The sequence below is a fragment of the Camelina sativa genome, chromosome 16, assembly GCF_030686135.1.
Source record: "Camelina sativa cultivar CO46 ecotype springtype chromosome 16, ASM3068613v1".
Classification (NCBI taxonomy): Eukaryota; Viridiplantae; Streptophyta; class Magnoliopsida; order Brassicales; family Brassicaceae; genus Camelina; species Camelina sativa.
The window spans coordinates 20277553-20296754 of NC_141895.1; the positions used below are offsets into that span (position 1 = coordinate 20277553).

General features: G+C 35.7%; 5 protein-coding genes and 1 pseudogene across 5 annotated transcripts; 3 read left to right on the forward strand and 3 right to left on the reverse strand.

Moving 5' to 3' along the window:
- The first annotated feature begins 1860 nt into the window (after positions 1-1860).
- LOC104753750 (MADS-box transcription factor PHERES 2-like) lies at positions 1861-2852 on the forward strand. Its single transcript, XM_087493247.1, has 2 exons — positions 1861-2288; positions 2415-2852. Exons 1-2 carry the CDS (start codon positions 1901-1903, stop codon positions 2678-2680), a joined length of 654 nt encoding a protein of 217 aa, XP_087349373.1. The 5' UTR covers positions 1861-1900; the 3' UTR covers positions 2681-2852.
- Positions 2853-8055: 5203 nt separating this feature from the next.
- LOC109129520 (putative F-box protein At1g50870 pseudogene) lies at positions 8056-10261 on the reverse strand (annotated as a pseudogene).
- Positions 10262-10474: 213 nt separating this feature from the next.
- On the forward strand, positions 10475-12371 carry LOC104750875 (equilibrative nucleotide transporter 1). Its single transcript, XM_010472726.3, has 2 exons — positions 10475-11298; positions 11392-12371. Exons 1-2 carry the CDS (start codon positions 10746-10748, stop codon positions 12123-12125), a joined length of 1287 nt encoding a protein of 428 aa, XP_010471028.2. The 5' UTR covers positions 10475-10745; the 3' UTR covers positions 12126-12371.
- On the reverse strand, positions 12212-14442 carry LOC104753751 (protein CORTICAL MICROTUBULE DISORDERING 5-like). The gene is made up of 4 exons (XM_087493294.1): positions 13434-14442; positions 13214-13338; positions 13036-13127; positions 12212-12949 (listed from the first exon to the last, which is right to left on the reverse strand). Exons 1-4 carry the CDS (start codon positions 14176-14178, stop codon positions 12334-12336), a joined length of 1578 nt encoding a protein of 525 aa, XP_087349420.1. The 5' UTR covers positions 14179-14442; the 3' UTR covers positions 12212-12333.
- Positions 14443-14768: 326 nt separating this feature from the next.
- On the reverse strand, positions 14769-16116 carry LOC104750876 (uncharacterized). Its single transcript, XM_010472727.3, has 3 exons — positions 15782-16116; positions 15516-15634; positions 14769-15025 (listed from the first exon to the last, which is right to left on the reverse strand). The coding sequence occupies exons 1-3, from the start codon at positions 15967-15969 to the stop codon at positions 15006-15008; spliced, it is 327 nt and encodes a 108-aa protein (XP_010471029.1). The 5' UTR covers positions 15970-16116; the 3' UTR covers positions 14769-15005.
- Positions 16117-16233: 117 nt separating this feature from the next.
- On the forward strand, positions 16234-17625 carry LOC104750877 (F-box protein SKIP22). Its single transcript, XM_010472728.3, has one exon. The coding sequence runs from the start codon at positions 16234-16236 to the stop codon at positions 17401-17403; it is 1170 nt and encodes a 389-aa protein (XP_010471030.3). The 3' UTR covers positions 17404-17625.
- The last annotated feature ends 1577 nt before the right edge of the window (positions 17626-19202 follow it).

Genomic DNA, 19202 nt, shown 5'->3' on the forward strand with positions numbered 1-19202 from the left:
TCAATAGATTGTTACAAAGACATGAGAGTCTTGACGTGATTGGGGAAAGAAAAGAGCGTACACAGACGTTTGTTTCCAAGTCCATTCTTAAACCTAAAGTCTTCATCCGCGATTCCTTTAAACTCGACTCGTCTCAAGCTATTTCTCCCCAGATCAAAATATAAAATAACAAACGATTTAAGAAACGTGCGTATGACATAAATAAACTCACCAGCATCCGTGACACCATAGATTTTGTAAACTTTTTTCAAACTCCTAATAAAAGGTGTAGGAAAATGTTTACAAGACCATCGACTTTGCTCTGCATCCATCACATTGTGAAACCATCATCCTTAAAATTGAGAAGTGTTCTTTCAGTGGGTCATGCAAACAACTTAAAGATGTGTGTTTAACACACAGGTTTCAACAAAAGTATACCATTTTTTTAACGTAGACCATGTTGAATGTTATGTTTGTTGAAGGGCTCGAAGTGAATGAAGCTTCGCAATTGATCAATAAAGTTCATACAAGAGATAAAAAAATAACTGAAACTTTAATCAAAAATAAACACTTAATTAAAAAGAGTAGTAAGTTGAACTATGACACTCTAATATATCGTCAAGAAATAAATAGGCAATACACATAACTATATAAATTGTGTAAGAAAAGAATTTTAAATAATATGTAGCTTATTGTTTGGGCCGGCACACTTTTGGTCCGAATTTTAAATAATATGTAGCTTAAAATCGAGTCTGAGACGTACTAGTATGTGAACATTGATTACTATAAACGTACATAGGTGTGGAGATTTTTTTTTTTTTTTGGTGTTAGTTAATCTCTTTCGTCGTCTGACATCCAAAACCACCAGTTGTTAGGACTAGTCGATGAGTACTGTTTTGCTTGAGATTCAAATTTGAAACAAGACATCCAAAAACTTTATTTTGTAATGAATTCGTTTGCTACCTATCTTTAGCTTCACTGGTTGGAGGCAAACTCGTGTAATGTTTCTAAATACCTTTTTTCCTAATTTTCTGTAGTTTTTTTTTTTTATGTTTTATGTCTAATTGAATTGTACCACTTGTGGAATCAGAGAAACGAAACTACGTTTATGTGTGATATTTATTGAATGGAGGAACTGAAGTAATTAAGACATACAAATCTTAATATTGTACTTAAAGTAGAAATGGATCTATGAACGTTATTGGGTTCTTTTAAAAATTACACTTAACACAAATTGACTAATATAAGTAGTAGGAGGATAAATTAACGTTACTTTTTTTTATCTGAATAAAATATCATAAATTAATTAATCAGACGCATAAACTAATCGATGTATAAGCCACTATAATAGTTGAACAAAAAGTGAGAGTGTAGATGGTTTTGGTCGTTTAAATGTCTTACAACTGATATTTATAACATATAATATAGTACATTATCTATATTATTATTTTCTCTTCCACAAATCTTTTCCTTTTCATAGCTTAATTTTTTATCACTTTACTTTTATCCATTTAAATTAGTATTTAAAATGAAAAAAATTTAGATTTATACATCGTAAATATTTTTAATCAATTTTCATGTAACTTTTTACTAACGTGGACATCCTAAATAAAAATACAACTCACAATACTTATGTGAGTACAAAAATTACTTTTAATACAATATCTCTATCTTCATGTCCGATAAAAAGTATTATATCTAAATAGGATTACTAACTATCTTTAAAATGATAGAGTTATCATTTTATATTCAATCAAATGCCTACACGTAGGAGTAAAGCGGATATGATATCTGAGAGTCAACCAAATCTAAAGGTAATGAGCAAGCAATGAAATAAATCCCTAACGGGTAGAAGTACCTTTCATTTCCTATATAAACACCTCATGCCAACAAAATAAAACACACAACAAAGATAGTGAACATGAAAAGAAAAATGAAGTATTTGCTTATAGAAAACGAAGCATCGAGAAAAAGAAGCTTCATCAAACGGAAAAAAGGGATGATGAAGAAACTTGCTGAGCTGTCGACTCTCTGTGACGTCAAGATGTGTGCGGTTATCTACAGTCCGTATACCCCAGACCCTGAGGCTTGGCCATCAAGAGAAGGCGCTGAGAAAGTGATATCAGATTTTATGGAGGTTCCGATGGACGATCGGAATAAAAGGATGGTGGATCAAGAAGGTTTTCTGCGTAAGAGGATTGCTAAAGAGGAAGCGAAATTGCAAAAATTGCGTACTGAGAGCCAAAATTTTGAGATTCAAAATATTATGTTTGGTTGTCTTAAAGGAGAGATTGATGTGCATAAGCTTGGTGAGAAGGATCTTCAGGATTTAAGTTCTTTTGTTGATACTTATATAGACAAGCTTACTTACAGGATGCAGAACTTTATGGAGAATGGTGAATCTTCTTCTCGTTTACCTCCTTCTGTTGTTGCAGATGCAGTTGCTGTCCCAGTTGGAGATTATGGTCACATGAATCAAAATCAAGATCAGCAGAAATCGATGCAACGCCAAAGTGATTTTCTTATTGAACTTTTTCGAAAGATTCCACAGAAAATTCATCAATTCAATATGAATGTGAATCTGGATTTGAATCTGAATCTGAATTCGAACCAAAATATGATTTTGGATTTGAATCAAATTCCTAATGTTGAAGAAGATGAAGACTCCATGGGCTCGAACCATCACCAACCTAAAAACTGATGGTCTCGCTATCGACGCTGCTGATGTTGGTGCTCCTAACACCACCAACAAGTGACTTAGATTTAAAAAGAGAATGGTTTTTTTTCTTCTAAGTGAAGTATTTAATCATTTGTAATTGTGTTTTCGTCATTTGAAAAAATAAAACTTCTAAGTGATATCTTTTTGGTTTCTATTTTCTTTTTGTAATAATAATAAAAGTTTTTGCTTTTAAGGTTGTTTTAATGTTATTTTGATTACTAGGTATATGTTTTGCTTAGAAAAATCTTAATTTTATTTTATAAATTTTAGTCATATCGAAGAAAAAAACCTAGCTAGTAGATACGTTTCATTGGTAGGTTCGGTTCATCAATTCAATGTGAAATAAAAAATATAATAGAGAATTTTTTAGCATGTTTGGCTTCTGATGTGATTCCTACATATTGTCGAGAACTATATTCTAATATCATAAAAAAGAACTTTCATATAGCACCACAAACCCACATATTCTGAACCTAAGATCTCTATCCACGCAATTTGGAAGTTGAAATACATTTTTCTCCTAATTCGAAAGTTTGAATCCTTGGTCCCCCATAAAGGTTGGTTAATGCGATTTATAACAAAAAAAAATTGAGATCAAACCAAAAATTGAATAAAGTAAACCAAATTGAGACCTGATTCGAGTTATTCACAACCCGAAATATATACCCAGTTAGAAGAATCTCCAAATTGAAAATTTTTAGAACCCTAGTTTTGATTTTATCTCTTGATCATATTCGATTTTCTTTTTTCAACATCTAAGCTTTGATATGAGGAATTTTATCTGGATCTGTAAGTGGAACATCAAATGTGCAACAAAGAAGAAGATTTATGGGTGTGCCAAAGATGTGTTGGTGTGGAGCTGGTATTGTGGCGTTGATTTCAAAGTCGGTGATATGCTCAAATTTAACCCTAGAGCTACTCTCTCAAATTAAGAAGTCAATTGTAGTACTTAGGGATTGAATCCTTAAACACTCCAGATTCACACAATAGATTTAATAATCTTTTAATTATGCTAAACAGAAATATTGTAATTAAATTGCAAAATTAAACAGAAAATAAAAAGATGTAAATTCAGATGGATGAAACGCTAGGCTTAGGGAAATTCTCAAGAAATCATGGAAAATCAGATCAATTAATTAAGCAAGTAGGATTCAACAATTAAACACCGTTCTTGAACTCTAAACACAATTGTAAAATAAATCAGTTCTCACTGCAAATATTATCTAAATTTAAAACCAGAAAATCCAAATCTCGTTGTAAAATTCTAGGTTAAAAATCAGCATTAAAATCAAGTTTAGATAAGTTCACAAAATTACTAAATCAAATCTCTTTGCAAGAAATAATTTTGCTCACCAAAGGTTTTTGTCAGGAAAATCAATTATATTCTCATATCAATCAATAATCCTAAGATCTAAATCCAGATGACTAATCAAAGATCTAGCATTAATAACAACCTATGGTGAAGAACAAGAAAGATAATGAATCCAAACAATTAATTAATCTAATAATCCATGAAATCCCTAATGAGAAACCCTAAACCTAACAAGCACATCTACTCAGACATAATTGTAGGAACAAAAATCACGAATAAAATAGATAGCATTAAGAGATTAAAGGAAGAAGAAAAGGAGTTCTGAATCTTCTCTAAAGGAGTCTTGATTATTCTCTCCAAAAGCTCTCTAAAAATCTCTCAGGGTTCTCTTTCAAAAGTTGCAGCGAAAAATAAAGCTTAGGTCTAAACAATGACCATAAAAATCCTATTTATATTCCTAAGACACGTCCAGAGACTAATGATGCAAATATGGAAAACTTTGGGGCAGATTTATAAATCTTCAAAACTTGTGGGAAAACTTCCGATTCTTCTGTTGGATGATGCATCGATCGACACCATCACTTGTATCGACCGATGCTTACTCTTGAACTGGTCTCCCAACTTAGTAGCTAAGCCTCAATGCTTGATTATGCTCCAAATCCTCCTATTTAGCTTCATTTTGCTCTCATCCATGCTAAATCCTATAAAGACTCAAAAGACTCTAAAAATACCAAAAAGACTCTATAAATAAGACTTATATCATGGCTAAAAACACCTAAAAATCATGATATATCAGTCGGCTCCTAATCCTTACCATTGCTACTATTGTTGTGCTTATGCTGCATCAGTTAAGGTAATGTGATTCATTTGTTTGGGTTGTTTCTAACTAAACTTGATTCTAATTCTCTGTGCTTTATAGCTTATCGATGAGAACCACAATTTCAAGTGAGTTGACGAAACATTGTTGGATGAGATCGAGAGATGAGCTGTCATGCATCCTGGACTGTGCGATACATCCATTCCCATCACATCTAAATGCAATCTTCGTTTAAGAATACCTAGACTATGCGATGTTTCATCCAGTCTTCAGAGCATGGTTGAGTACAACATCCTTAAAGGCAATGGCGTTTAAGAATTTATGGTGATTGTACAAAGTCCCATCTCCACTTATGATGTTTCTACACTTTCTCTCCCGACCAGCTTCGTCATCTTCATCAGTCTCACTGTCCGGATACTCATCGTGAAAGATCGAAGGTTCGTCTCTAAACTCCATTACAAATTTCTCGATTTCAAACGCGTCTCGCTCCCTTGGATCTTATCTTCAGGTTCATCGTCTCGTATTGGATGACCTTATCCTCCTTCCTCTGGCGGACCAGACCCAATATCCTCTTAATGAATGACTACAACATTCGTCTCCAACTCAATCGAACCCATCGTTGCAAACTTCGACTCTAGATCAATTGGGAATTTTTTGTTTCTAGAGTTCTAGGTTTTCCTTTGATTTGAGGATTTTTATGTTTTATGGATTTTAGGCTTAATAGGTATTGTTAAATGGGTTGATTCGAGTTTATTTCTGGGTTAATTTGGTTTAGTTTTATTTTCACGCGGTTAATAGATCTTCCATCACAACAAACCAATGCTAAACCACGATTTTGACATTATGGGGGGACTGAGGATTCGAACTTTCAAATTATGGGGAAATTGGATTTGAACTTCCAAATTGTGTGGACAGAGATCGAGGTTAAGATTTTGTGGATTTGTTGTACATATCGTTTACCCGTTAAGAGCAACTCGTTATTCCAATTCTTTTTTTGTTCTTGCATCTCTTGTTCTTATTGTTTCCCTAACTCCATGAGATTACTCATATGTGTACTCATTCGAGCAAGAGATTAAACTAGGTTTCACACAATTGACAATTCTCTTGTCTCTACAACCAAGCTCCACTTTGGGACAAAAGGTTTTTATCTTACAATCTCTTGATGCATCAACCTCTTCATCTCTCACATGTGCTTCTCCCTCTCAATCTCTCATGCAGCTTGTAATAGGCTCTATACACATCCAACATGCAGTCCTCCTGTAACCAACACACCACAATCCAACAATATTCAATTCGTTTTCATATGTTATTTTAAATGTCATACCATTATAAATAAAATTATGACCATTGTGAATAGTTTTGATATATCAAGGCATTAAACCAATTTATTGTTATATTGAAAAACAGGTTTATGTTATATATGATCCATGTCCAAATTCTTTTTAATATGCCAAGAAAATAACTTGTTTGGTTAAAACTAGTGTAAATATCATTTTCATCAACATATCTTTTAGCGACACCAAGAAAACTCTTTAAAACTTTGGCTGGAACATATCATTTTCCTTAACAGCTTCAAAGATTTCATCTACTTTTCCCCCCCCCCCCCCACCCCTAAAACCGGTCTTTGTAAAAAAACTCCCCATGATTTTCCATACATACCATCCTTTAGTTAAACCAAAATTAAAGCATCTAAAAAACCTTAATGATTTGAGAATAAAAACAATTTCTAAATATATTAAAGATGTAAATTCTATTAGAAAAACATGACTTAGGAAAAGAATATCACCAGAAAGCTCATAAGATAATTTCTAAGGTTTCTTTGCAAAATAGTACATTTTGAAAACTTAATTGGATTTAGTACATAAACTATTTATAATTATAGAAATAGGTAGGTTTTACTATTTGTGTAATAGAAGAGTTGTGTGATAATTGAGAAAGTGGGTAAAGTGTAGTGTGTGAAATTACAAAAGGGTAGTTGCATCTGTAGTACTCATCTGGTGTACAGAAATACAAAAATATAAATATTTTTAATTTATTCATATTTAATATACTTTATATTAGGTGTACAGATGAAAATGTATATATTAGTATACATATGTACACTAAATGAGTTGTACAACTTAACATATATTTATTATTATTCATCCGTACACTTAAGAAATTGTATGAATTACATCTGTACTTTTAATGAGTAGTACAAATAATTATTTATGTAATTTATTTTACATAATAAAAACAAATCGTCAAACAAAATGGATATCAAATAGTAGATGCTAAAATATACTCCCTCCGTTTCAAAATATAAGATGTTCTAACTAAAAGCATGCAGATTAAAGTGTGTTTATTTTTAAAAAGTTCAACCAATCAGAAACAATACTGCATAATATAAAATATTAAATTAAACTAAAATTTGCATAGTAATTTGAAAACATACTATATTATGAAATTAAAAAATTCCTCTCAAACACCATATATTATGAAACGGAGGGAGTACAATTTTCATACCTAAAATTTTTTGAAAACAAATATAGATTGATTAGTATTTTGGATTTAGATTCAAGGGGTAATGTAATAAATAATAAAAAAAAATATTTTAATAGCATACTTGTAAATAATTTTTTTTTAAAGGTTAAAAAGTAATGTAAATAGTAGTGGATAGTGAAAGGTGATTTTTTTTTTTGACAAAGTAAAAGGTGATTATTGTGCAAATTATAAATAGTAAATCTACCAAGTTACTAATTAAGTTTTAAAAATGTGCTTTGCAACTTTTCCCTAATATCTAATTTCTTTCCCAGCTGCAAACATTTTTTTGTTTTGCGAAATAATCATTGAGTAAAATCTATTGAAGAAATTTACTCTTGAAGCAAGGAGGACAAGATTGAGACACTTGTTGGAGCAATGCCATGTGCACGTTCCGAGTTGGTGATACCAGATTCTTCATTTGCTAACCGGAGACATTTGCTTTTCTTTTCAAGTTAATGGACAAAACCGATCCCGTTCTTGATCAATGCCTCGTATGATTGTTTTGTCAATGATACATCTGGTCATATTGATCATCTGGTAATGAGATTTGTAGTATCATGAATATTAAGGAATGATAAAATTATGAAAAGCTTGCAGAAGTGAAAGATAGAAACTGTCACACAAGATATAAACTTATAAATTTAATCATAGAGTTGCATAAATTATATAGTATTATTCTAAGCGACAAAAAAAATCAATAGATTGTTACAAAGACATGAGAGTCTTGACGTGATTGGGGAAAGAAAAGAGCGTACACAGACGTTTGTTTCCAAGTCCATTCTTAAACCTAAAGTCTTCATCCGCGATTCCTTTAAACTCGACTCGTCTCAAGCTATTTCTCCCCGGATCAAAATATAAAATAACAAACGATTTAAGAAACGTGCGTATGACATAAATAAACTCACCAGCATCCGTGACGCAATAGATTTTGTAAACTTTTTTCAAACTCCGAATAAAAGGTGTAAGAAAATGTTTACACGACCATTGACTTTGCTCTGCATCCATCAAAATCCACATTGTGACACCATCATCGTTTTCCATGAGATTATAATTATCAAGACAAGCTAACCTTCCCTTATAAGTTATCAGCTTACCCCAAAAATCTTCGAATGGGGAATCTTATCATATCGAACTTTTCAGTTCTGACGTCAAAACTCATTATTATGAAAATATCCGAATCTTCATCAAGATAGGAGGCATTATAATATAGAACACCGTTGATGCATCGCCCTGAACTACGGTAATAAGCACGATGCTTGTAATTGGTTTTAACCGTTCTCCATGATTTTTCAGCTGATCCCAATGTTAAAACCCGACACTCGTCAGAGGCTTCACTAGACGGCATGCACACAACTTTGTGTTTACCCTCGATTGGATCGTATCCTAGAAAGACTATTACACCGTACCGGGACTCCTCTATGGGTTTGGGTAAGGTTAAAAACTGTCTCGTGCTAGGGTTCCAAATCACGGGGTTTTGCTAAATTTCGAAAGGAGATCAAGCCGTGGACTGACTCGCTGACCGAGAATTTGCAGCCTATGGGGTATTTCATATGGTAACTATCCACATGATAAGAATACGAATGAGGCTTTGTATTCTTATCGTGCTGCGGAAACGAGAAGACGAACACTTTGTCCTTGTTTTTGAAGAACATTAGAAGAGATGGCCGTGCTGAGGAGCGAGTCTTGAACGTATTGGTGAAGTAAGTGTCGGTGGTGATTGATGACCAGTGCTTCGAGACGTAACGAGACCTCACAACAGATTCCGCAGGTAGCTTTAAGAGTATCGCTGTTGTTAGCTCGATGGGTAAAGACGACGATGATGTTGATTCTAACATCGATAAAGATCGTCTTCTCTTCTTTCTTCTTGGTCTATCTTTGGTACATCCCCTAGGCTTTTTGTGTGTGTGTGTGTGTGTGTGTCTTCTTCCCCACGATTCGTTCCTCTATATACAGTTTATTTATATATGCAGTATATGAATGTTTTCTTATACGCTCTTTGTTTATTTACCTAATAATACTAGAAATTTCAAAAATATTTTTTTTTAAAGATAAATTCGAAAAATATATATTTTCCAATTTAAATATATATATATATATATATATATATATATATATATATATATATATGAAATTTAACTAGTAGTTTTTCATATAAAACCTCAAAAGTGACACGAAATGGTAAAAGTTTTTTTAACAGAAAATAAAACTTAATGAAATAACAAAATAGTCAAACAAACAAAAAAATAGTTGTAAATAAAACAATATGAATACTTACTTATTTTTTGGTGATTGGTAAACCAAATTCGTTTTATAATGCACCTTTAAATTTCTCTTTTTAAGACATGTTATAGATTTATAAGTTTGATTTTTTTTTTTTTTTGTAAGGAAACCCGAAAAGGTCCTGTAGCCCTGACCGGACTGGGCTTTGAAATATAGATTTGAAAATATTTCGGGTCAGGCTAGACCGAACACAAACATATGCAGACTTTGCCGTATACTACAGATTCTTTTTTTTGCCTTATACTACATTACATATATCGGCGGATTAATCCACATTTTATAATATATATATATATATATATATATTACATTTTTTTTGCTGCCATATTTTAATACTCCATCCGTTTCATAATATATGATGTTTATATAAGTATTTTTGTTTCATAATATAGAATGTTTCTAAATATTTATACAACTTTTAGATTAACTTTATATTTTATATATATTATGTAGTTTTGTTTATGATTGGTTAAACTTTATAAAAGCGAATATTTCTTAATATGCGTGTTTTAGCTAAAGCATCCTATATTTTGAAACGGAGGAAGTATATATTACTGAAGCTGTATTCTTGTTTCTAATATGAATATTTCTCATGGCAACACTTAGAGACCGTATATGTATGTACTTTCATTTTGATGTTCTTGGTTATCTAGGGGTTTGTATTAGCTTGATTTGGTTTTTGTGTTGTCTGATTCTACCCATATAGCTAGCTAGCGTGCATTGCATATTTGTTTTAGATGACACAAAGCATCATTACATACATACAACTTGATAATGGTGATGCACCACTACTACAATTTGAGAAGAGTGAACATCTAAAACAATTATATAAAAAGTATTATTTAACAAATGCACGTTTTAGAACCTTTGCTAAACAAAAAAAGAAAAACGATAAAGAGAGAGAAAAAGAGAAAAATACTCCAACTAATGCGTCTACGCTACACATATCTCTATCTCCAACCCAATTATTGCTTGGCCAATAAAACGACACCGTTATATTAATCACACACAGAGACAAAAACCACACCGTTTTAACCACTAAATCCCAAAGTCAGCAAAATTCCCAAAAATCCCCAAAATTGAGAAAAAAAAAAAAAAACTAACAAAACTTCAAAATGACCACCGCCGATAAATCCGCCGGAATCGCAACTGACACGGAACCAGGACCGGAAACTTCTCTTCTCCTCAATCCACACGAAGGATCAATCAGAAAAGCTCCTTCTGATTCCTTCCACTTCGCTTACATCATCTACTTCACCCTCGGTGTTGGCTTCCTTCTTCCATGGAACTCTTTCATCACCGCCGTCGATTACTTCTCTTACCTCTACCCTTCCACCGCCGTCGATCGGATCTTCGCCGTTGTCTATTTCCTCGTTGGTCTCGTATGTCTCTCCGTTATCGTTGTCTTCTATGCTCATAAGAGCCTCGCTACCTTTAGAATCAATCTCGGCCTCTTGCTTTTCGTTATCGCCTTGCTTGTGGTTCCTGTTTTGGATCTGGTTTATGTCAAAGGACAGGTCGGTTTATACGCCGGATTCGATATTACCTCCGCAGCCCTTGCGCTTTCCGGTCTCGGTGATGCACTTATGCAGGGAGGTTTGATCGGCGTCGCCGGTGAAATGCCTGAGAGGTATATGCAAGCTGTTGTCGCCGGAACTGCTGGCTCCGGTAAATATTTCATCTCTCTCTTTTGATTTGTTTGCTCTGGACCTCTCTGGTTTAGATTAACATAGAAGGTGTTTGGGAATTATGGATTTGTAGGTGTTCTTGTTTCACTATTGAGGATCTTGACTAAAGCTGTGTACCCTCAAAACCCTGATGGTTTGAGAAAGAGTGCGAATCTATACTTTGCTGTGGGGATTGTTGTTATGGTGATCTGTGCTGTGTTGTTCAACATAGTTCATAGACTTCCGGTGATCAAGTACCACGAAGAGCGTAAAAAGGAAGAACTAATCAAAGAGAAGAGTCAAGAGAAAGGTTCTTTAACAGGATCAGTGTGGAGAAAGACACTCTGGGAGATCGTGACGAAGATTAAGTCTCATGGTTTTGGGATCATTCTTCTATACATGGTGACGTTGTCGATATTCCCTGGCTACATTACGGAGGATGTTCATTCGGAGCTTCTTAATGATTGGTACCCTGTGCTACTCATTGCAGCCTACAACGTGTTTGACTTGGTTGGCAAGTCTCTCACCGCTGTTTACATGCTGATGGATGAGAAAATAGCTGTTGGTGGTTGCATTGCCAGGCTCTTGTTTTACCCTCTCTTCTGGGGTTGCTTACACGGTCCGATGTTTCTTAGGACTGAGATTCCGGTAACTATACTGACATGCTTATTGGGACTCACCAACGGGTACTTGACAAGCGTCTTGATTATTCTGGCTCCCAAATCGGTTCCATTGAAACACGCAGAGACCGCAGGTATTGTCACTGTGATGTTCTTGGTTATTGGTTTGGCCGCTGGGTCTGTCATTGCTTGGTTCTGGGTCATCTGATTCTACCAAAGCTTGTTATTTGTTGTACTTGTTGTATTCTTTGAGCCTTCCACAAAATCAGTTTCATTAATCTGTGCACCATCATATGTGAATTATTCCTTTTTACTTCAGTAATATGTGAAAATTCTTTTTTTTACACCAAGAACACAATAGACTTGTAAGCTGTAAAAGGCTACAACGTGTATTCATTAAAGCAAGTGTAAGTGGTTCAAGGATTCTTCAATTTAATTCTGAGCTTTCTAGTGATCTTTGATGCTTTTGGATGGCATGCACGTCTCTTGTTGTTGTTGTTGCTATCAGACTGTGCGACTTCAATCCAGTTTAGAACACTGAGAATCAGAGATTCTGGTACTTTCTTAACGTCTGCATCATCATCAGGGCCTTTAGATTTCTTCATACCTTTCTCCAGAGCCATTTCGATGAAGTCCATGAACCAGTTTGCAGCTTCGTCCTCAATCTCCTTTGCCAACCTGATCGTGTTGCCTATCCCTCCACAAGCTGGGTTCTTGTTCTCATCATTTGATCTTAATGATCCTTCACTCTGCTGCTTCAGAATAATCCGCCTCTTTGATCTCCTTTTCTCCTGATCGATCGAATTATAGGCGATTTCATGCAGGATAGAAGAAGACTCTTCTTCTCTTGGTTTCCGTTTTTCGGGTCTTGTGTTTATGTTCTCCGACTTGTTCTCAGCATCCAAAGCAGCTGCTTCAATGGATGTGATTTCGGTTACAGTTTGTGCCATCTCTTCATGAAACTGCATGAATTTCTCCAAGCACGCCGTGGGGCATTCAGCTTTGGCTGATTTGCTCAGATTAGCAAACGTCCTGTCCCAAAAAGAAAAAACCTCATCAGCACATAACATTCAAACTCAAATCCCATTAAAAAAAGCGTACGCCATTGTTTTATATACTTGATATGACGGACAACAGTTTCCGTAGCTGTAGCCTCACGCAATGCCTGAAGAGCTATCTTCTGAGCTGTCTCCCGCAGCTGAGTTGCTTCCTATATCAAACAAAGTAACACCAAAGAAGATTTTGAGTAACAACTTCAACTTTCAAGAAAGATGAGCTACAAGAAAACAAATCAACCTTGCTGAGTGTGTTGAGCCTTCCTAGCAGATTGGTGTCTTTCTCAGGTTTTATCACCTTTTCCTGTCTTATAGAAGTCGACCTCTTCGAGGTGGACAAGGGAACAACAACATCTTCTTGAGCCTCTGCAATCAAGAAACAAGCTCTGTCTTGAACAAACCATTACTATACACTATATATGATCAGAATGTTAAAAGCAAGGGAGCACAAAATCCAATACCTAGAGAGAATTTGAAAGGACTAATAAGAAGAGAAGCTGATGTATTATTATTCTTCTTGGCCTCTCTATCACAGACACTTCTACTTCTCGGAAACTTCGAAGCCGACGGAACAGCACAACTCTTCCTCAACATCGCCGTCGCCGGACTCTCACCACCTTCCGTTCTCCCCAAAACCCCTCCGCCGAAAGAGCATCTCACTCCGCGTCCTCTTCTGATCGGAGACGCCGCGAATCTAGCTGAAACAGACCTCTTCGCCGGCGTGGAATGTTCAAAATCCAATGGCATTGGTTTCACAACGAACGGAGACGAAACGTCGACGTTTTGTCCCCAAGACCCTCTTCTCGGCTTCGACACAGTCTCTTGTTCGGCTTTTCCTTTCAAACCCATCAACGGCTCCGGCGTCCCGAGCAATGGGTGTCGACCAGGGATTGGCTTAGCGCCTTTGATGACAGGAACAGGGGATCCGGGTTCGAGCCGATCGACGTAGATAAACTGACCAAGCTGCAGCTTGTTGCTGAGAACGACGTCGTCTTGGTCTGAAGGAAGAGAGACGTAGATCGAGTTAGAGGAATCAGAGACTTTGATGAGAAACCCTTGTTTAGGCTCCAGAGACTTCTCGTCGAGACCGATGGGGACGATATCTGTGACTTGTAACATAGAGCTCCGGTGCTCTCTGGTTGGTTTGATTCCTGTTTTCATACCGTCGATTAGCTTTTGAAGGATTCCAGGTGCTAAAGCTGCCATTTTTTCTCGAGCTAATTGATCAAGAACGAGCAATTCAGAAAATTTCAAGAACTGGGTTTTTGGTTGATGAAGAGACTAATGACTTTGAGATGAAAAGAAGGAGATGATCTTATGGATTTGCAGTTGCTAGAGAGCCAACGGTTACTACTAGTAGTAGAAGAAGAAGGGAAAGATATAAAAAAAAAAAAAAAAAAAAAAAAAAAAGCAAACTTTTTTGAATCATGGCCCTTTGTTTTTGGGACGTTACAACGGTCGAAATTGCTGGTAGATCTGTGTCGTAATTATATTCTAATTTATATCCGTGATCATTTGGTTTTACACTTTTATTCTCTTCTGATTGTATAACAGCCACTGTAATGCTGAGTTTGGTCGTTTGATGGGTAACTTTACTAATTTTGAGGAACCATTCATATGCTTATACCACTAAACATAATGTATTTGGTGGTTGACAGTGAATAGTTGGTGTAACAGATAAGCATAGTATGATTGGGTTGGGACTACAAAGTTACAAGAAAGTCGAACTGTTTCAGTCACTTTTAGGTCGTCTATGACAATGTCTTAATTGGTTTTGGTAAGGGAACACGAACAACTTTAGCAAAATGACTAGTTTATTTCCAGGCACAAGTGACTCATCAACTGAAGATGATAGTTGTATGAACAAAAAAGAACAAAGTAGGCCTTAGTAGAAAACAAGGGTCGGTCTGTCATTCTTTCCGGTACTTTTTGGTATCTTCAACCTCTCAGAAAACAAACTGCAAAATACCCCGCGATGAAATGAAACAAGTTTGTTTTAACCTACCAACTGGAACCAATACTTGGATGCCATGTTATAGTGTTGAAGCAAATCCTGCATATATCAAACACAAACTTTGAATTAGTCAAATAGTCAGTGCACAGATAGACCAAAGGTTCAATGCTTGGTAATCATGAATCAACACATCATTTTACTACCACTAAATAAAGATTACTGGCAAAACATCCCAAGAAAAGAATATCGATAGTGCGGAAAGATAGGCCTAGACAGTAATAGGTCCTCAAATTGGTCTGTGGAACAATATCGTGATAAAGAACGTTTTCTATAAAGCCGATCACTTGATATATCGAACAAAACTGATTACTTGTAATAGCATATCAATCGGATCATTTCTGGAATCCTATTTTACAATTGAGACTACATTCACTTCTTCTCTCCAAACATAAATGCAGAATCAGCTCTAATTCTAAAGATACATCAACAGTAGTGATTCAATTCCTCTCAATCTCAATCATTAACATCAATGTAACAAGATTAAAGAAAGAGCTGTAAATCAAATTCACTGGCACAGGTAAGAAAATACCTTCAGATAAGCAACTCCAGTTTTGATTGCTGAGAGATAGCAACGAAGTGAGCAAAGCTGAAGCAGTAACACTATGTAAAGGTACAAGTGAAACCCCTGCACTCAGTTCCACAGGTACCCTGCTCAACACAAATCCCCAAATCCAATTATACATTACTTCAGAGATAAACCCTAATTCTTCGAAACTATATCTTATCTCCTGTAGACTAAAACTACCCTAAGGCATAACGTTTTATACACTCATTTCTAGGATTCGAGAGTCAAACCTTGAGAATGTGAGTCTACGAAGTGAGGGACGAGTTGAAGAAGAAGTAGAAGATGATCCATTCCCGAAAGCAATTCCGGCGGATTTTCCGATCTTAGAACCAGAAGACGCCGCTGATGAACGACCGAAGAGTATCTTCGCCGACGATGACGATACCTGAAGAGCTCTTCTCATGCCGTTGGCCGCCATGTTTACTCTTTTTTCTCTTCTCAACTCCTCCGCGGCGACATTTTTGTGATTTACGAAGGTGAGAGGTTTTAAATTCGGGTCGGGTCGGATCTCAAAGGAAACGGATCTAGCACAAGCCTAATTCGGCCCATTAAGAACTAGGCTGGTAACCGGTTAAAATCTGGTTCAACCGGGAATTAATAACCGGTTATTACCTGTGCTTTATCTTTTCTCAGTTTCTTTTACTTCTCTCAGTTCTCACTCTCACCTCTCTTGTTTACGAAGATGACGATACAGTTGAGAAACCTCGAGACGAACGAAACCCTAACTTTCGAGTTTTCCGATGAGTCTACGCTCAATGATCTCCTGCTAAAAATCAATGATTCAAAGCCTTCCTCTGTTCGTTTATCGATCAATCGCAAAGACGACCTTCTCGCGGCTTCGTCTCAGGCTACGCTCCGATCACTTGGCGTGAAGTCCGGTGATCTCATCTATTACTCTCTCGATTCCTCTGATTGTAGCGCGTTTGTTCAGAAATCGGAAGCGGTAAAGTCCGGTTCTTTTCCGAGCATCCAGAATCGATCGAGCAACGATACGAATCACGGAGGAGCAGAAGAGGTCGGCGGCATGAATCTCTCCGGTGTAAAAAGGTTAAGCGAACCTCTCTTCTTAAAAAAGATATTGATGGAGGAATCTGGTGACACTTGGGAATTTACGACTGTAGTCATGACTGTTCATGCTGTTATGTTAGAATCTGGATTTGTGCTGTTCAATCCTGATTTAGGTATGCGTTTTAGCTTCTCGGCGGGGACTTCAGTATCGCTTAAGTATACTCTCCCATCTGTGATTAGTGCTAATGGAACCGGAGTAGTGAGTGTTAAGTTTGAGGATTTAGTTGATGTTGAAGTTTATGGGTCTCTTGATGAAGATAGTTTGGTGGATAAGGTGTGCATTAATAAAGGTAGCTATATGCACAGTGTTGATTTGCTTATGGAAACTTTGGAATCTGACAATGAACAAGATACTTTGAGCGCTCATCGTGAGGTACTCGTGTGGTGGAGATTGATAAAAGATGGTATTGTCACGCCCCTGTTGGTTAATCTGTGCTACAAAACTGGTTTAGAACTTCCACCTTGCTTTATCAGTCTACCTCGAGAGCTAAAACACAAGATACTAGCTTCGCTTCCTGGTGTGGACATTGCGGCATTGGCTTGTGTTACTCCTGAACTGCGAGACCTGGCTTCAGACAATGACTTGTGGAAGCAGAAATGCTTGGAAGAGTGCAAACATGTTGTGACAGAAGGGAATGATGTGGTTAACTGGAAGGAGGTGTTTGCTAGTTATTGGAGTCGAAAGGGAAATTTCTCCTTGATAAGAGCTAGGGCAATTGAAAGTATTTTGCATGGAGCATGGGTTCCTCCTGGAATCTTAGGTCGTGGAGTAAGAAACTACTAAAAAGGCTGTGACATAAAAAGAGACCCCCGGGTTAGTCAGGTGGAGTGAATGTTGTTTGTTTTCAAATCTTGCAAATAGGCTATTTTGATATTAGGAATGTGGTGTAAAGAGCATTTGAAACTTAGTATACTTCTTCTTCTTCTTCTTCTAGTACTCAAGAATGAGATTTTTTGTAATAGGATTTTGCAAAGAAAGTAATACTGAAATTGATGAGTTGCTGAAGTTCACATGGAATTGGCATTTAGCCTTTGATGATTTTTCTCAACCAACCAGAAACAGAATTTAACACATTTAGTAAAAAGGATTCAAATTGAATGAAGTGAAAAGACTGCAAAGAAGGACAAACACAGAAACTCTATTGAATTTGATTTTATCACACAACACTTAATGGCTTTTGTAGGCTCTTTTCTCATAGATATTTCACAAATTTATTATTGTCATAAAATAGCATCCCTCTATCCAATAATGGATTTGGACTAAGTTGGTTGAGATAGGTAAAACTTCAATTGGAGAGAGAGATATGGGTGGGTCTTTCTGATCACACGGAGAGGTCAAACTCCATTACTCCTCTATCTCTGTTACATTGTCATAGTAGTCAGGCCAGACCACAGGGGCAGGAGAAGCAAGTGAAGCCAAAGATTCAGACCCAACATTTTAAAAGCCTCTTTTATTTAAAAATCTATTAAACAAAAGCTTTTTTTTTAAGGATATGTATAAAAAAAAAATTTTATTTACATGTAAAAAGCCTTTTTTCATTTGTAGAATATGTAAAAGGTCTTAAAATATTAAGTGGTGGCCTTTTATAGAAAACCTATAACTTTTGTCATAGGTGAAAAAGACACATTTTTCAAATTTTGCGTAAGGCCTTGGTTAATGTTGGGCCGGCACTGATAATAGCATCTTTTACAAAAACCGTGAACTTGTAAATACGTATCACACTAACCAAACAAGACGACGTTATTGTGTTGTTTGTGATTCCTGTGACAAAACCTCGTTTCTAGTTCTGAGTTTCACACCTCACTGGCCTCTCTCTTTCGACCCGTACGATGATGATAGAGATCATATTCACTTCTTTCTTTTTTTTGTTGGTTAATACTTAATGCAAAACCACGTGATAGATGTAAATAAAAATTCAATATAAATTTTTAATAGTCCTAAATTTAAGGGGAATAAAGCAACAAACATAACATGCCAAATAGTTCAGTCGGTAATTGAAAGTGATGGATTGTTTCATTTTCATGCACTAGATGAACCCATAAATATTTATAAATTATATGTAATATGTTTGCTAATACGCTTGTAAATCCCAAAAGAAGAATGATATGTTATGTTTAAAATATGAGTTAGGTTAACATTTGTCTTTGTAAAAACCCAAAACAAAAAACCCTTCATGATTATGAGCAGGTTGTTTCATTAAATGATTAGGAAAAAAACTTCCATTATTTGCGCGATAATAAGGGAGAAGATTAAGTTTGATTACACATGCTGATTTTAATTATTTGTCTTTTGTTCGGTAGATTAATTAACGTCTGATAAGGATATAATTAAAATCGAAGTAGGTCTAACTGCAAATTTGATTCAATTCACATTCCCTCAAATTTATGACACATGTTTAGTGACAATAGTGAAAAGAGTCTCTACAATGTTTAGTTGTATACTAACCAAATTTGTGGTGTGTTTTGTTCTTGCGGGGTTCTTTTTTTTTTTGGGAACATGTAGACAAGCCTATTCTATAATTGGAAATTGTAGACTTTTGGCATATAATTTTACTTACACAAATTTGAAACCAGCTAATTGAC

Bases quoted from the DNA above. Each gene is read 5' to 3' on its own strand.
- LOC104753750 (XM_087493247.1), top strand. From the start codon at position 1,901: ATGAAAAGAAAAATGAAGTATTTGCTTATAGAAAACGAAGCATCGAGA. The intron at 2,289-2,414 runs GTGAGAAGGATC...CTGTTGTTGCAG, and splicing joins GATTGATGTGCATAAGCTTG to ATGCAGTTGCTGTCCCAGTT.
- LOC104750875 (XM_010472726.3), top strand. From the start codon at position 10,746: ATGACCACCGCCGATAAATCCGCCGGAATCGCAACTGACACGGAACCA. The intron at 11,299-11,391 runs GTAAATATTTCA...ATGGATTTGTAG, and splicing joins CGCCGGAACTGCTGGCTCCG to GTGTTCTTGTTTCACTATTG.
- LOC104753751 (XM_087493294.1), bottom strand. From the start codon at position 14,178: ATGGCAGCTTTAGCACCTGGAATCCTTCAAAAGCTAATCGACGGTATG. The intron at 13,339-13,433 runs GTATTGGATTTT...TCTTGATTGCAG, and splicing joins TCCTTTCAAATTCTCTCTAG to AGGCTCAAGAAGATGTTGTT. The intron at 12,950-13,035 runs GTATATAAAACA...TTTTTGGGACAG, and splicing joins ACTGTTGTCCGTCATATCAA to GACGTTTGCTAATCTGAGCA.
- LOC104750876 (XM_010472727.3), bottom strand. From the start codon at position 15,969: ATGGCGGCCAACGGCATGAGAAGAGCTCTTCAGGTATCGTCATCGTCG. The intron at 15,635-15,781 runs GTTTGACTCTCG...TGTGTTGAGCAG, and splicing joins CGTAGACTCACATTCTCAAG to GGTACCTGTGGAACTGAGTG. The intron at 15,026-15,515 runs GTATTTTCTTAC...TGATATATGCAG, and splicing joins CTGGAGTTGCTTATCTGAAG to GATTTGCTTCAACACTATAA.
- LOC104750877 (XM_010472728.3), top strand. From the start codon at position 16,234: ATGACGATACAGTTGAGAAACCTCGAGACGAACGAAACCCTAACTTTC.